The 14,113-nt window shown below is 44.1% G+C and overlaps 1 protein-coding gene across 1 annotated transcript in view; it reads right to left on the bottom strand.

The window, feature by feature from the left end:
• ZMYND15 (zinc finger MYND-type containing 15) overlaps window positions 1–14,113 on the bottom strand; it is a 41,166-nt gene that overhangs the window by 22,937 nt on the left and 4,116 nt on the right. Inside the window, exons 9-14 of the mRNA XM_036033166.1 lie at window positions 13,964–14,052; window positions 13,778–13,876; window positions 13,460–13,613; window positions 13,317–13,375; window positions 12,863–13,023; window positions 12,263–12,543 (exon numbers count right to left, since the gene is read on the bottom strand). Of these exons, the coding sequence (XP_035889059.1) occupies window positions 12,369–12,543; window positions 12,863–13,023; window positions 13,317–13,375; window positions 13,460–13,613; window positions 13,778–13,876; window positions 13,964–14,052 (737 nt within the window). The 3' untranslated portion in view covers window positions 12,263–12,368. The remainder of the gene's footprint in view (window positions 1–12,262; window positions 12,544–12,862; window positions 13,024–13,316; window positions 13,376–13,459; window positions 13,614–13,777; window positions 13,877–13,963; window positions 14,053–14,113) is intronic.

The raw sequence follows: 14,113 nt of genomic DNA, 5'->3' as shown, positions 1-14,113 counted from the left end.
ATCAAGGCAGCATCAGCTCTTGCCTGTCAGATTACCAAAATCTCCTAGCTGACCTATTTCCTCAAGTCTTACTCTGTCATAATCCATCTTTCCCCCAGGGTAGCAGGTATATCTTTCTAAAATTATTTTAGTAAATGCAGAGTGGCTATTATATCCTAGGCACTGTGCTAAGGCATAGTTATAAGCAAGGCAGACAAGATCTCTCCTTTCATGGAATTTACTTTTTACCGTGTTGGCATATCTGGTTTCTCTTCCGATCATATAAATCTTTCACCTTTTACTTTTTAGTGTGTTGGGAAGAGAGGAGGTAATAAACATGAATCAGTGAATGAGATAAAATAACTGTGCTAAGAGCTCAAAGAAAATGATATGATAGAGAGTGACTAGGGCAAGGAAACCTCATTTCATTCTAAACTTCAACCACACTGAATATCTTATAGTTTTCCCCCAGTGCCTTGCTTACTTTTTCCCCAGGGCCTTTGTACATGCTATTATTATTTTTCCTCCTCTTCTTTGTCTGGCTAAATTGTCTTTCAGGTCATTGCTTAGATGTCATTTCTTCTAGGAATCCCTCCCTGGCATTGTGAGGCTATCTTAAGTGTCTCTTCTATGTCTGTAAGAGTCTTAACCCTTTCATAACCACACCAATCACATTGTATTGTAATTTTCTCTCACTTCTCTATTTTTTCCAGGTCTCCTACAGGCTGGTGACTTTTAAATGTTTTGACCATGGTCTACTCTAAGAAATAGATTTTATTTAAATAATTTATTTTTCACAAGAAACCAAGAAACAAGATTTGTTTTTTAAGCATATTTTAATGATTATGCTATTAGTTATCCCACGTTTTCCCCCTTTGCCCCCCTCTGCCTGATACCTCTCTTCCCTCCAGCAATCTCCTCAGTTAGTTCATGTCTATGGGTTGTGCATATAAGTTCTTTGGCTACTCCATTTCCTATACTATTCTTAACATCCCCCTGTCTATTTTGTACCTACCCATTATGCTTCTTAATCCCTGAAGGCTTTTCCCCATTCTCCCCCTTCCCCCTCCCAGCTGATAACCCTCCAAATGATCTCCATATCTATGAATCTGCTTCTGTTCTGATGGTTTGGTTAGTTTTTTGTTTTCATTTTTTTAGATTCAGTTGTTGATAGTTGTTTAAGTTTGTTGTAATTTTAATGTTTATATTTTTTTATCTTCTTTTCCTTAAACAAGCCCCTTTAACATTTCATGTAATAATGGCTTGGTGATGATGAATTTCTTTAGATTTACCTTGTCTGGAAAACACTTTATCTGCCCTTCCACTCAAAATGACAGCTTTGCTGGATAGAGTAATCTTGGCTGTAGGTTCTTGCTTTTCATTGCTTTGAATACTTCTTGCCTGCAAAACTTCTTTTGAGAAATCAGCTGACAGTCTTATGGGAACTCCCCTATAGGCAACTATCTGCTTTTCTCTCGGTACTTTTAAGATTCTCTCTTTAACTTTTGGCATTTTAATTAAGATGTCTTGGTGTGGTCCTCTTTGAGTCCATCTTGTTTGGGATTCTGTGCTTCTTGGACTTGTATGCCTATTTCCTTCACCAAATTAGGGAAGTTTTCTTTCATTATTTTTTCAAATAAGTTTTCAATTTCTTGCTCTTTCTCTTCTCCTTCTGGCATCCCTATGATTCAAATATTGGCACTTTGAAAATGCCCGAGAGTGTTCTTATACTCTCCTCATTTTTTGAATTCTTGTTTCTTCTTTCTGTTCCAGTTGAATGCTTATTTCTTCCTTATGTTCCAAGTCATTGATTTGAATTCTGGCTTCCCTTCCTTCACTGTTGGTTCCCTGTGGATTTTTCTTTATTTCACTTACTGTAAACTTCATTTCTTCTCTTGTGTTTTTACTGTGCTCGGTGAGTTCTCTGAGCAACCCAATCACCAGTGTTTTGAACTCTGCATCTGACAGTTTGGCTATCTCCATTTCATTTCATTCTTTTTCTGGGATTTTGTTTTGTTCTTTCATTTGGGCCATACTTCTTTGTTTCCTTAACTTGACAGCCTCCCTATGCTTGTTTCTGTGTATTAGGTAGAGCTGCTTTGACTCCCTGTCTTAGTGTACCTGTTAAATTGTATGAGGCAGAGCCTTAGGTATTCACCAGGGTGGGGCAACTTACTTCACTGCTTTGTGGTTCTGTGTGGTGGGAGGGGCCCAAGAGGGGACAATGCTGCTGCCTATCTTCTGCTTCTGGAGGTTTGCCTGGCACTTGCCCTGTTTCCAGTTACTTCAACCACTTCCTATATGTGACTGGTACCCTTCTAGCTGTTGCTTTGGTGGTGACTCTCAGAGTGAATGGGTTTGTTTATGTTCTAGTCTGTGTGGGGCCTTTAAACAGGCTCTCTTGAGCAACTAACAGTTTCTTCCAGTGACCCAACCCCCACTGGTTTTTACAGCCAGAAGTTATGAGGCTTTATCTTCCCAGGACAAGAACCCTGGGCTGTGTGGTCTGGCCTGGGGCTGGGGTTACTTGCTCCCAAGGTGTCTCTCCCAATTTTTATCCACCACACATGAATGTGGGACTGACTGGTCCACTGTCACTGCCTCTCCATGACACACCATGTCCTCTCTGCACCAACTCTGTGGCTCTGCCCCTCCTCTCCATCTGGATGAATATGGCTTCTTTAAATCCTTGGTTGTCAGACTTCCATACTACTCTGTTTTCTGGCAGTTCTGGGTGTTTTTTGTTTTGAGGTTAGTTGTAATTATTCTTGTGGTTGCATGAGGTGAAGCTGTTTACATACCTCCATCTTGACCAGAAGCAGAAGTCAGAAACATATATTATATAATGATATAGTATACATACATGTATAAGCATATGTTGTACATATGACAAATATTTCACAATATTCACTCTCACTACATGTGGTACAACTAACATTTTATTCTATTCTATTTTGTTAAAAAAATGCTACTTGAGGCCCACAACATTGACTTCTCGACCCACACTAAATCTTATAAATCTGCATTTTGAAAATCTTGCCCTAGACCAGTAGTCCGCAAACTTTTTCTCTGAATGGCCTGTTAGTAAATATTTCAGGCTCTGCAGGCCATATGGTTTCTGTCACAAGCACAGTACTCAGATTCTGCTTTTTGTATCATGAGAGTAGCCACATGTAATACATAAAGAAATGCTTGTGGGTCTATTTTAATACACATTTATGGATGCTGCCATTTGAATTTTATATAATTTTCACATTATGAAATATTCTTCTCCCTTTGATTTCTTAGTTTGCAGACCATATGAAAACAGATGCTGGGTTGGTTTGGCCAAAGGCCATAGTTACTGACCCCTGCCACACACTGTAAGTTTCACAGGGGCAGGGACCATTCTCTGTCTTTTCCCCTCACTGCATCTCTGAGGTCCACCACAAAGTCTGTGTGCTTTGTAAGTGAACTTAGTAAATGAATTAAGGGAGCATTTGTAAATTAAACATTTTTATTGCAGATATACTGTGTGTTCATGGAAGAAAAATGAGCAGTATAGGTAAACAAAATGAATAAAGAAATCCTTAGTATCCCACAACTCAGAGAGAATCATATCCTTTCATATTTTTATATAGTATATGACAGGAATTTAGGAAAAGGTTATTTTCTAGCCAAGGGAGTGGTTTAAAGTATATTTTCCCTCAATCCACCAGAGACCTAAGCTTCCCTGTTATGGCTGTAGGGAACATAAAGGCTCTGTGGGGTCTTAGTAGGGGGCTCTGCCCTCATCTGGGGTCAAGAAAGTCCTCCAGCCATAAGGAAGTGACACTTAGCCTGAGAAGTAGTTAGTTGAGCAAGAAAACCGGAAGTTCCGCAATGAGAGAATGTGGTGTCTTCACATAGAGGTGTCTGGGTGGAGAGCAGAGAGGGAGCAGGAAGTGGCATGAGATCATCCCAAGAGGTTGGCAGGGACTACATTAAAAGAGGCTTATTGTCTAGATCTACCAGTTTACAGGGACTAAAGAAAATAGACTTTCTGTCAAGATGGAGATGTAGGTAGACACACTTTGCATCCTTGCACAATCAAAAAGAAGATCAACAACAAATTTGAAAACAAAAAATAACCAGAACTACCAGAAAATTGAGCTGTATGGAAGTATGACAACCAAGGGGTTAAAGAAGAAACATTCATTCACACTGGTAGGAGGTGCAGAGACAGGCAGCCAGGGAGGAGACGACTCGAAGCAAGGCAGCAGCTGGTAGACCAGGCAGTCCCACATTTGTGTGCAGATGAACTGGGAGGAACAACTGGGGAGTGAGACAGACCGCACAATCCAGGGTTCCAGCATGGAAAACTAAAGCTTCAAAATCTCTGGCTGTAAAAACTTGTGAGTGTTGCAGCAGTGGGAGAAACACCCAGCCTCACAGGAGAGTTCATTGGAGAGACCCACAAGGTCCTAGAATGTACACAGGTCCACCCACCCAGGAATCAGCACCAGAAGGGCCCAATTTGTTTGTGGGTAGTGGAGGAAATGACTGAAAGCCATCAGAGAGCTGAGCAAGTAGCATTGTTCCCTCTCTGATCCCTCCCCCATATACAATGCCACAATGCAGCAATGTGGGTTGTCCAGCCCTAGCAAATACCTAAGGCTCCATCCCTTACAGCACAACAGATGTGCAGAGACAAAAAAGTGTGGCCCAAATGAAAGAACAGACCAAAACTCACCCCCCCCCAAAAAAACCCAGACCAAACCAAACCAAAACAAAACAAAAAACAAACCCTAAGTGTTGAAGAGATAGCCAACCTATCAGATGCAGAGTTAAAAACACTGGTAAACAGGATGCTCACAGAAATTACTGAATATGGTTGCAAAATAGAGGGAAAAGTGAAGGCTATGCAAAGTGAAATAAAGAAAAATATACAGAGAACCAACAATAAAGGGAACGAAACTGGGACTCAAGTCAACGTTTTGGAGCAGAAGGAAGAAATAAACATTCAACCAGAGCAGAATGAAGAAACAAGAATTCAAAAAAATGAGGAGAGGCTTAGGAACCTCCAGGAAAACTTTAAACATTCTAACATCTGAATCATAGGGGTAGCAAAAGGAGAAGAACAAGAAATTTAAAACTTATTTGAAAAAATAATGAAGGAGAACTTCCCCAATCTGGCAAAGGAAATAGACTTCCAGGAAGTCAAGGAAGCTCAGAGAGTCCCAAAGAACTTGGACCCAAGAGAGCACACACCAAGGCACATCATAATTACATTACCCAAGATTAAAGATAAGGAAGAATCTTAAAAGCAGCAAGAGAAAAGGAAACAGTTACCTACAGAAGAATTCCCATAAGACTATCAGCTGATTTCTCAAAAGAAAACTTGCAGGCAAGAAGAGGCTGGAAGGAGTATTCAAAGTCATGAAAGGCAAGGACCTGCATCCAAGATTGCTCTATCCAGCAAAGCCATCATTTAGAATGGAAGGGCAGATAAAGTGCTTCTCAGATAAGGCCAAGTTAAAGGAGTTCATCATCACCAAGCCCTTATTATATGAAATATTAAAGGGACTTATCTAAGAAAAAGAAGATCAAAACTATGAACAACTGAACCTAAAAACAAAAACAAACTAAGCAAACAACTAGAACAGAAACACAATCACAGTGGGGAGGTGGAAGGGGAAGAATGGGGGAAAAGGTACAGGGAATAAAAATCATAAATGTCCCTGGCTGGTGTGGCTCAGTTGATTGAGTGCTGGCCTGGGAACCAAAGGGTTGCTGGTTCGATTTCCAGTCAGGGAACATGCCTGGGTTGCAGGCCAGGTCCCCAATAAGGGGTTCACAAGAGGCAACCACACATTGATGTTTCTCTCTCTTTTTTCCTCCATTCCCCTCTCTCTAAAAATAAATAAATAAATAAAATTATTTTTTTAAAGAAGCACAAATGGAAGGTACAAAATAGACAGGGGGAGGTTAAGAATAGTGTAGGAAATGGAGAAGCCAAAGAACTTATATGTACGACCCATGGATGCAAACTAAGAGGGTGGGAGATGCTGATGGGAGGCAGGGTGCAGGGCAGAGGGGAGAAAAAATTGGACAACTATAATAACATAATCAATAAAATATATTTTTTTAAAAAAAGGAAACTAAAGAAAATAAGTGAACAAATTAAAAAAAACACTCAGAGGAAGTAACTGGCCAGATCCAGAATGAAGACAAATGATTCAGTTTCTCATTTGATCAGTGGCATGAAAATTAAAAAGAAAGAAAAGGGAGGTTTGTTAGGATGAATGGCAACTTTCAAGTGCCTTATATGTGAAACCATAAACTGTTTGTCTCCCATTTCAATTTTTAGTACATTTTTTTGTTACTGCAAAAAAAAAAAAAAAAAAAAGACAGACAGAAAAGGGAGGTTGGTCTGTTACAGAATAAAAGAGACTTATGGGACATAACCAAAAGCTATGTACAGATTTTTTTAAAAGATTTTATTTATTTATTTTTTAAAATTAATTTACTTTTAGAGAGGGGAAGGGAAGGAGAAAGAGAAGGAGAGAAACATCAATGTGTAGTTGCCTCTGGTGTGTCGCCTACTGGGGACCTGGCCTGCAACCCAGGCATGTGGCCCTGAGTGGGAACCAAACCAGTAACCCTTTGGTTCACTGGCCAGCACTCAATCCACTAAGCCACAATAGCCAGGGCAGATTTTATTTATTTTTTAGAGAGAGGGGAAGGGAAAGAGAGAAACATCAATGTTTGAGAGAAACATTCACTTATCTCTCACATGCCCCCAGCTGGGGATCTGGCCCATACCCCAGGCATGTAGTCTGACTGGGAATCAAACTAGCAACCTTTAGGTTTTCAGTCCAGCACTCCATCTGTTACAGAACAGACCTGAGGTGAGGGGGGTGGGCTGTGAATGATATACTATTACCGAATGGACTCACCCTTGTGCTCCGGGGATCCCCTTGCCCCGTACTAGGTTTGCCTTGCCCACTGCCAGGGAAAGACATCTCTCAATGCCAGAGATTGGTGAAAAGGAAAGGGATTGCTTATTTAAAAAGTTATGCAGACTTAGAGTAATGACTTAATGTGTTCATTAGAAATACTAATGTTCTTTACAATACCCACAAACACACAGTCTTTCTTCTCCCCTTTGCCCAGTCCAGGGTACCGTATCTCAGGAAAAGAAGTAGAAGTCCGTAGTTCAGGCAGCCCCTCGGTTCTGGCACCATCAGCTGTGTTGCTGCTGCGATCTTCAGTTAATCCAAAATCATGTGGCACCTTCTCATGGCCCACCAGCAAGAATCCTTTCACCCCTTTTCTTCCAGGCAAAGTCTTTCCTGCTTCCTAAGCCATGAGGCAAAAAGGGTGCACCCTAAAGCTGCACAGTCCCAACTTTCACCAAAGCCGTGTGGTCCAAAAAAGCCCTGCATGGCTGCTGCTGCACCTGGGTTTAAATCCCAGCACCAATCTTCCTCTGCAGCAACATTCCTGACTCCTCCTACAATCATTTACACCTGTCAGCATTCCCGTATTCTTCCAGCTTTACTGGGCTGCCATAGTAAGTCCGGGCAGTCATGGCCCCATGGCGTGAAGCCAATCATCTCCAAGCTCTTACACAGGTGCTGTAACCAGGGGAGTTGCCTCCAAGTTGAATCATGGGTTGAAGTCATTCCTGTCCCCCTTACTCAAAGCATGGCCACAGCTATTTAACATATCTATGAAACCAGTTAAAGGTTATAGATATGTTAAATAATCCTTCTAGAAGTTATCTGCAAAACTGTTGCTATTCATAACAACTCTCAATGGCTCTGCTCCATGCATCCCATCCCCTAACTCAGACTTGTGGGGGTGAGTACATCCTATAAATATGTATTTTTCTAATATTTCCTGGAAACTCTGAGTTCTGGACCCCATTATAAGCCCCATTTGGGGCCTCCCTAGGATGCACCCTGTTACACATCCACTGAGCCACATCAGCCAGGCCTGTTTATTTCTTGATTGGAACAAACCAACTGTAAAAGGCATCTTTGAGTTAAGTGAAGAAATTTGAATATGAACTGGGAGAATAATTATTAAATTTATTTGGTATGATAATAGCATTACAGTTACATTTTAAAAAAACCCTTACTAGCCCTGGCTGGCGTGACTCAGTGGATTGAATGCTGGCCTGTGAACCAAAGGGTTGCCAGTTCTATTCCCAGCCAGGGTACATGCCTGGGTTGTGGGCCAGGTCCGCAGTAGGGGGCACTTCAGAGGCAACCACACCTTGATGTTTCTCTCCCTCTCTTTCCCCCTCCCTTTCCCTCTCTCTAAAAATAAATAAATAAAATCTTTAAAAAGAAAGCCCTTATTGGTTATAGGTGCATATAAGTGAGATGATTAAAGTTTGGTGTATGCTTTAAAACATTGGGAAAAAACTGGGGGGGGGGTATGATATTGTGATATCATACAAATAAATACATATTTGGTCTTTGTCCCAAATTTCTGGAACTAGTACTTGTAAAACCCTTTGGATTTCCTGAGTGATAAGAGTGAGAGGAGTGTCTTTTGTTATTCATAAGCGCCTTTCAACCATACCTGCCTTTTTGCTGCTAAGGTGTTGACTCTTGGTAGGCCCTCAGACAGCTTCAAGATTATTTCTCAAGAATAATGTCCTAGCCCTGGCTGGTGTAGCTCAGTGGATTGAGCACGGGCTCAAAGTGTCACAGGTTCAATTCCCAGCCAGGGTACATGCCTGGGTTGCAGGCCATAACTCCCAGCAACTGCACATTGATGTTTCTCTCTCTCTATCTCCCTCCCTTCCCTTTCTAAGAATAAATAAATAAAATCTTTTTTAAAAAGTTTATTAAAAAAAGAATAACATCCTGCATGTCTGGATTGTGTACAGCTGTGATTGTTTAAGAGGGAGCTGTGGGTCCTGTATCAACCCAAACCTGCTCTTCTAAAGAGCATTTTAATACCAAAGTTATTGCTCCTAAATTATTCACTCTCATGTTGCATTTTAGTTAAAGGTTCTTCAGGAAGCTGATGGTACTGATCTATAAAATGAAGCAACTCCTTCACATTAATACCCCCTGGTTTTAGTACTTGCTTGGTTTTGCCCTCCCCTCATATTGACTATCTCCTTGGTGGCTAGAGGCCTTAGAGGTACTTCCTGCTGTCCCAGCATAATTTTTCACTTTGCAGACAGCTTAGAGGCTCTTGGCTAAAGCTTAGACTGACCAACATCTGAACTTAGTCTAGCAACAAAGTCCAAACCAGAGCTCTTTTCAAAAAAATTTCATTTTAGCTATTACAGATAATAGCCAAAGGATTGTATATTTCACTTTTTTCTTATTAGTTTGTATTTCCTTATGCATCCAGTGAACCAGCTCCTGGGAGTTGGATCTAACTTTAAGTTCCACTTGTAACTTTTACTTTCAGTAAGTGATTGCAGCATAGCTGAAGTTCCATACCAATGGTGACCATGTGACCACCCAGGAATCAAAGCTTCCTCATTCCCCACCCTTTTGTTTTTTCTTTTCCCAAACTAATATAGGAGAGAGGCATAAGCACTATATGAATTAACTGAAGTCAAACAAAGTTAAGTCAGGGGCCTGCTACATACTACCTGACACAGAACTCCACTGACCTGAGATGCAAGTGGATCATCAAGAGCCTTTGGACAAAGAATATTCCAGCACAGACTGAATAATAGCTACTCACCCTTACCTTATCATTTACCTGTACCATGAAAGGAAAACACACCACAAAACATACCTTGTAAAGGTTAAAGTTAAACCCGACATGTTTTTCCACTCTGTATTTCCTCATACCAGCAATTTTCTGTAGAAACTGCAAACAGATATAAGTTCAACCTCTAGAGATGGTTGGAGTCTCTTCCTTCTCTTGGGAGGAGAGTCTGCTATTCTGTCTGTGGAGTGGTTTTTCTTGCTTGTCCTCTCTGTTCAATAAAACCTGCTTTTTCACTTTTACCTTTTGTCTGGCTCATGTCTTAAAGTCTTAAATTCTTTCCTATAAGGAGCCAAGAATCCTTTTGGCTTAGTCTCCCCTAAGGGACTTGCTCCTTCCACATCAAAACCTCATATTTCTGTGAGCCAGGGCCAATCTAGCAAATCTCACTTCTGACACCAACTGTTAGCTATTTTTACAACCAGCACTTCTTACACTAAATTTGTGGGTTCTTTTTTTCCCCTCACCAACCAATTCTCCAAATACCCACACACCAACTGGGTGTCCTATAACTCAATCAGTTCTGACACTAAATACCCAGAGTGAGCTTTGTCCCACGAGTGCCCTCCAGCTCAGATGCCACTCACAAGTCCTGGCCTTCCATAAACCTGACCAACTGACTCTGCATTGGGGGTTCCCATGACTCCCTCCTCAGGTTCACTAATTTACTAAAATGGCTCACAGAATTCAGGAAAAACAGTTTATATTACTGGTTTATTATGGAGGAAGAGCCAAACAGAAGACACACACAGGGCAAGGCATAGGGAGGTGGTGTGGAGCTTCCATGCTCTCCCTAGATGCACCATCCTCAGCACCTGTGTGTTGTTCACCAACCCATTGGGCAGAGGTAGAGATCTTCATGAAGATTTACATTATGGAGGCATGATTGAATAAATATTGATGGTTAACTCGATCTCCAGCCCCCCTCACACCTCCCTGGAGGTTGAGGGGTGGGCTGAAAGTTCCAGTCCTCTAGTCACATGGTTGGTTCCTCTAGCAACCAGCCCCCATGTGAAGTTAAATACGGGCTCACCTGGGGTCACCTCATTAACATGAACCCACATATGGTCGACAGGAGTTTATGAATAACCAAAGATACTCCTATCACCCGTATCACACTGGAAATCCCACAGGTTTTATGCCAGGAACTTCAGACAGACCAAATATGTATGTCTTACTACATCACAGTATCACAGGGGGTAATAATAAAATGGTAAAAATGTTGATAATTGTTGAAGTTGAGTGATGGGTACATAGAGACTCATTATACTAAGTCTCTGGGCTTGTGTGAATATTTAGAAACTTAGATAATAAAACATTTATAATAAAAGAGAGAGAGCGTGCACGGCACCTTATAAGCCATAGCAAGGAGTCTGAACTTGGTTTTTAACTATTTATTTTGAAATAATTTTAGATTTTTAGATGAGTCGCAAAGATAGTAGAGCATTCCCATATACCCTCCACCTATTCCCCTTTAATGTTACATCTGATAGAACCATGGCATATTCACCAAAACCAAGAAATTCACATTGATCCAACACCGTGAGCTAAACTACAGACTTTATTCAGGTTTCTCCAGCTTTTCCAATCTTGTCTTTTCTGTTCCAGGATCCAGTTCGGGCCACTGCATATCTAGTCATCGTGTCTCCTTGGTCTCGTTCAGTCTGCCAGTTTCTCGGTCTTCCCTGGCCTCTCATGACGTTGACACTTTTGAAGAACAGTGGTCAGGCAATTTGTAGACTGTCTTACAATTTGGATTTGTCTGGTGTTTTCTCATGATTCGACTGAAGTTACGGGTTTTTGCAGAGAACACTGCAGTGGTGATGTGGCCTTCTCATTGCATCTTGTCAGGGAGCATATGATGTGAACATGACTTATTGCTTCTTTAACCTTAATCACTTGGTTAAGGTGGTGTCTGCCAAGTCTCACCACTATTTTTCCTTTTCTACACTCAGTGAGAGTCACTAAGTCCAGCCTACACTGAAGGGACTTTAAAAGCAGAGTGAAGTCACTGAGATTTGGGGGCAGGGTAATGTGTTTGAATGTCTATTTGAGAAGGAGTGTGCTGGCTGACAGATGGAGATGAGTTTGTGGTGAGGCTGGACATAAACTGGTGGATTTGACTGACTTTAGCAGCCCGACTCAGCAGGAGTTGGTTCCTGATTGGATACGTGTGAGGAGAGAAGGTGAAGTCACCTATGGCCTCCAGGTTTCTAACTTGAGCAGCTGAGTGGCTGGGGCCTTGCACTGAATATACACCAAGTGGTTTGTGTGACCCTTGGAGGCTGTGTGCTTCCCAACCCCCCCAGTAAGAAGCTACTTTCTGTTTCTTGGTCTTGCTTTGGGGCAGGCCCCTGTGGGCTGCAGGGTTGGGAAAATGATTTACCTACATATACGCTAGAAGTTTGGGGTTACCAAGGTGGGTCAGAGTCTCAAGTATGAGAGGGGACAACCACCAAGGGACTGCAAGAAGCTGGAGGAAAATGTCATCCCGAAATACTTTTCTCCCCTCCCTGTTTAGTGACCCAGTGATGAGCATTTGACTGAGTGGTTTCAAACAAGCAATTTTATTTACCTTTTCCGTGTTCTGCCAACCCGCCTCCCCCTCGGCCTTGCGTGTTTTGTGTCGCTTTCCGGGACCTGCTGGGGGAGTAGGGGGGCGGACCGCTACCTCTCATCCTTCACCTCCTCCGGCGGGACCCCCGCCCAGGTTTCTTTTCTCCTCGGCGCCTTCGGGCCGGGGCGGGGGCGGGAGGAGCCGGAGTTGGGACCGGAGGCCCGGGCCCAGGCGCCGGGCGGGTCCCGCCGCCCTGCGGAGGCTTGTAGACTAGGTGGAAGATGAAGGCGTTGCAGTACCTGAGGGGGCGTGGCGCCATCAGGGGCGGTTTCCCGCCCTCCGGAGGAAAGCGGAGTCTTTGGGGTTGGGCGGGGAGTTGGAGAGATTTTGTGAGCTGGACCTCAAGAGGAGTGTGTTGGGGTCGTTGAGACTCGCCAGGGGCGTGGTGAGTAGTCAGGGCAGAAAAGGCAGGTCCCTACAACCCCTACAGGGTTGGGGCAAGGAGGGCCCCAGGAGAGCAGAGACGAGGGTAGGGGTGGGCCTTTTAGGATGCTCAGCTAGAGAGGCAGAAGTTAAGGGCCGTTGGTGGGGGCAACAGGGAGGGCGGCGGGCCCTTACCAGGGCATGCAGTTGTCGGCGGCTCTGAGACGAAAGGGGGAGCGGAAGGGATTGGGCTGTGGAGGGCTGGTGCCCCCTCCGGTGGCCACTGCCATGGTCTGGTCGTCCATCACGCAGCCGTACTCGCTGCTTTCAGTGAAGAAGGCCGGCACTCGGAGGGACTGGGGTGGGGTCCGGGCCTCGGTCACTCTCAGGCTTTCCCCCCCCTCAGGGACTCCCCCCAACCGCCCAACACACACACCCAGCAGCAAAGGTTGTAGCCTGGGTTGCCAACTGAGGACCCAGATAGACCGGGATGGAGGAGAGGTACAAGGCAGACGCAGGGAGGGCAAGAGGGCCCATGGGCAGCCCCCAGGGCTGTGGAACACAGAGATGATGGAGAAGCAGAGACTTTCAGGAAAGGAGGAGAGACTGGGCAGCAGGTGAGAGAAGTTCCCTCTTGACCCTTGCCCACCTGTAAACGGGGCAGTGAGCTCAGCCAAGTGTCCTTGAGACCAAAGCCAGAGTTAAATCCTGTGGACCAGAGGAGAGAAGGGAGAAGCTGGCTTCCACGGTTTTCTTCTCCCACCTTCTCCCACTCCTACCCCAGGTTCTTACCAATAACCAAGTCAGGCTTGGGCCCCTGGAGCAGGTGGTAGGGACGTGCAGACACTTTGATCTGCAGGTCCCTTCGGCCTCCCTTCTCCTTAGTTCCAGAGCTGAGCCGTGCTGATACCCCAGAACCAGGGCGGACAGATACTTCGGGGCCATCCTGGGGAGCCAAGAGTGGGGTGAAGAAACCATTGGAAGTTAGGGGACTGGAGGATGCATCAGGCAAGACAGAGGAGAGGGGAGGAGGGTGCAGAAGGGCAAGTTCCAATAAGGAGGACCGTAGGAGGAACCAGGGTGAAGAGCAGGGTCCCCCTCAGCTCTCACCCTCTGTAGGGTAAAATGCTGCTGGTCACTCTCTGGGGGCAGACCGTCACCCACAAACTGTAGTTCCAAGGCCACGTGTGGGAGCAAGACCAAGAGCTCCTAAAGGGCAGAGAGGACAGATCTAGGTCCCATTCTGCATCTACTTTCACACCCCAATGCCCAACTTCTGGGCCTGGAGGGACTTACCCAAAACACCATGACAAGGTCAAACTCCTTCCCAGCCTCCACCACATGAATTTTCAGCGACTGTTTGTTCTGGATGTTGAGCTCAGGGACTGTGTGAGAAGCTAGCTATTTAAGGGTATGGTCTCTCTCCTCTTCCCTCCTGTCCCCTAC

Source organism: Phyllostomus discolor, chromosome 8 (assembly GCF_004126475.2).
Source record: "Phyllostomus discolor isolate MPI-MPIP mPhyDis1 chromosome 8, mPhyDis1.pri.v3, whole genome shotgun sequence".
Lineage (NCBI taxonomy): Eukaryota > Metazoa > Chordata > Mammalia > Chiroptera > Phyllostomidae > Phyllostomus > Phyllostomus discolor.
Note: the sequence above shows the minus strand (reverse complement) of the source record. Positions and strands in the feature narration are given on the sequence as shown.